The sequence below is a fragment of the Capra hircus genome, chromosome 3 (genome assembly GCF_001704415.2).
Source record: "Capra hircus breed San Clemente chromosome 3, ASM170441v1, whole genome shotgun sequence".
Lineage (NCBI taxonomy): Eukaryota > Metazoa > Chordata > Mammalia > Artiodactyla > Bovidae > Capra > Capra hircus.
In genome coordinates this window covers 102,935,794-102,938,829 of record NC_030810.1, presented here as the reverse complement: position 1 = coordinate 102,938,829, position 3,036 = coordinate 102,935,794, and the positions used below count along the sequence as shown (strand labels likewise).

Below are 3,036 nucleotides of genomic sequence, written 5' to 3'. Positions count from 1 at the left end.
GAACCAGGCTGCCTGGCTTTTCTGAAATCTGGCCAGATGGTAGGGCACACAACTTTGGCCCTCAAGTTTGTGTTTGTCTTAGAAGCACACCTGGGTTTTCCTTCAGAGAGGGATGCTATGCTTGTGGGTGTCGTGGCTCTCCCACTGAAGGCCCCTTCTCCCATATTAGTCCTTTCTTCTGGAAAGCAAGGGTCAAAGAGGAAAGATGCTATTGAGGAAAGAATCCTGAACCTGAAGTGTTGAAGTCCCAGTCCCAGCTGGATTTTCTCAGGTATGAAATATGGGCACAGGTGGGCCTATGATATGCTGTGGGTGGGGGTGGGATGATCTGGGTGCTCCTTAAGGAGGCCTCTTTCAAGAGGCCTGTGCTGTACATCTTGGAGGGCTGCTTTTTATTCCTGTTTGAGATTTGTCAAGAAAAGGAGAAAATAATCATCATAAGAACAGCAGGAATGAGCACACATCAAGTCAGGCATGTTTTAGGATCAGCTTTATTCTGTATTTTACCTTCACCAGGGAGAAGAAGGCAAAGAAGCTGGAGGACAGCAGCCTGTACCACACAGTCACAAATCCATCTCTAAAGAGGGTACATGGCAGAAATTAAGGGCCTAGAGCAGGTCAACAGTGAAGCACAAAGATCAATCACCAGGACTCCAAACATCTAATCACATCTTTCCTTATTGGCTATTTGGAATCAACCATTTACATTTCATTTAGTTTCATTTTTTAAAACACAGCCAACATTCCAACATCTAATCACTTTCTGTCATTGTTTTGGGATACGGATACAAAATTACCCTGTGTTTTAGTTTTGCAACACCACCAGCTTCTTCTTACTTCTGGTGGTGGTGGTGGTGATCGGTGCAAAGTCCATCAAAATTCAGTTTGTTCTGAGACTCAGGTGAGAGGCTGACATTCTGAACGATGAATGGAAGCGTCCTTGGCTGTTACACACCCAGGGAAGGGTGAATTTTTGCCCCAAGGGAGCTGAACTGGGCTTCTGTGGTCTTCCTTGATAACCACATCATTCCGACAGCTAAGACCTTCTAATAGATTGTTGACAACCATATGTATTCACAGAGGTTGAGGAAATACAGAGAGAACTGTCTTCAGAGACACAGACCAAGTCCTGAGGAAGCCGGGAGGCGAGAGCAGGGTGCACACAGAGGTAGCCATAAGGAAAGGTCACCATGGTGTGGGCTGGGGTTGGGATCATCTTCTGGACCCCCACACAGCATTATGAGCAACTACTTCCCCTTGCCAGGCGGTAGGCACTTCTCCTGGATTTTCTGTGGGCAAACCTCCACACATTTCGTCTGAGATAACTCCTGGCAGGGCTCTGTGCACTGAGATGGACATTGGTCTTGACACAGAGGGAGACATGGGTCTTGGCTTTGTTGTGGGCAGTCGTCTTGGCTTAATGCCTGACATTGAGAAACACACACCTCTTGAACTTTCGTTGGGCACTTCTCTTGGCAGGGGTCCTGGCACGGGGGGAGGCACACCTCCTCAGCCTTTGCCTGGCACTGCTCTTGGGGCTTTTGAAGACACGGAGGAGGCACACATGGCTGTTTGCACTGCTGCTCATTGAAGGACATCCTAGGGTGATTGGCAGGACCTGAAACAAACATAAGCTTTGAAAATAGATGCATTAACCATAGAAGGCTGAAGATGAAGGTCTGAGAGAGGGGAATGGGGAATAAATGATTATTAACCCTGAGAATTCATTTCTCTGCTGGTTTTTACTCCTTTCTCTTTCTATCCCTACTTCAGCTCTTTCTGACTCCCATCTCCTAGTTGAGGATATTCTCATAGCTTTTGTCAATATCTATAGCCCCCAACCCCCAAACTCCGGTCCTCCTATAGATCTTTTCTTTCTATTCTATTTGACCAATCCTTTTGAAATTTAGTTGCAAGAGACTAGGTAGAATACACAGAAAGGTTTGAGAAGCCCAAGAACTGGTGTGTGTGTGTGTATGCCCAGCTGTGTCTGACTCTTTGTGACCCCCATGGACTATAGCCCGCCAGGCTCCTCTGTCCATAGGATTCTCCAGGAAAGAATACTGGAGTGGGCTGCCCTTTCATCCTCCAGGGGATCTTCCCCACCCAGGGACTGAACCCATGATTCCTGCGTCTCCTGCATTGGCAGGCAGATTCTGAGCCACCTGGGAAGCCCTAAGAAGCGGCAAACCACTTCAAAAAATCAATAGAAAGTACAGTCCAGTGGAGGAGGAGAGAACAGAGAGAGAACTGAAAGGGAGAGAGAGGGCACAGATGTCCCCACTTACCTGATCTTCTACAAGCCTCTACAAAGGATGCGGATGGAGGAGCCCAGTCTGGTAGGGACTTTTATACAGTGCTTGGTCCAGCCTCCTGCCAGGCTGACTGGCCACGTGGGCTGAGGTCTTAATTGTGGAGTCACCATAACGAGCTTCATCTGAAATTGCCCATGGTTTGAGTCATTGCTTGGGATGCCTGTTAATCAGCCTCTCTTTTGGCCTCTGGGTCCTCACCAGACCTCAGCAGGGAGGGGCTCCCGTCAGATCTCTCTCATTAGAGGCAGCCGCAAAAGAATGTTCATAAAACGTTATCTCAGCCTCAGAACTAGGACTGGGTCCCTTGTCTGCCCAGACTGGTTCAGGATGTGGTGAGATAAGATCCGCCTTGCTCATCTCATCTTCAGCCATGTAAGAATTTATGCCTAAAGTCTGAAGTCTGTCTGGGTCAAGGGATGTATGGCCCCTTTCAGTCATTTCCACTAGATCCTTCTTCAAAGTCACTCTCCTTTGGACACGAGGAAGATAGGGCCCAAACAGACAGACAACCTACAGCCTCCTGCAGAGGGTGATTTCTTGAAAGGAGATCTGGAGGGAAATTGGAGTCATTTGTCACTCTTGGGTTGTAAAGTAGGGTGGAGGGAAAGAAAAAGAAGGGAGAAGGCAGATAATCTTCATCTTCTCAACCCTGACTTATGGCACTTCTAAGAGTGGAGTTAGCTACTCAGAGTTTTCATAGTGACCAAGAAAACAGGATGGA

The 3,036-nt window shown here is 47.7% G+C and overlaps 1 protein-coding gene across 1 annotated transcript; it reads right to left on the bottom strand.

Annotated features, from left to right (window-relative positions):
- Positions 474–2,345, bottom strand: PRR9 (proline rich 9). Its single transcript, XM_005677520.2, has 2 exons — positions 2,289–2,345; positions 474–1,618 (listed from the first exon to the last, which is right to left on the bottom strand). The coding sequence occupies exon 2, from the start codon at positions 1,596–1,598 to the stop codon at positions 1,248–1,250; it is 351 nt and encodes a 116-aa protein (XP_005677577.1). The 5' UTR covers positions 1,599–1,618; positions 2,289–2,345; the 3' UTR covers positions 474–1,247.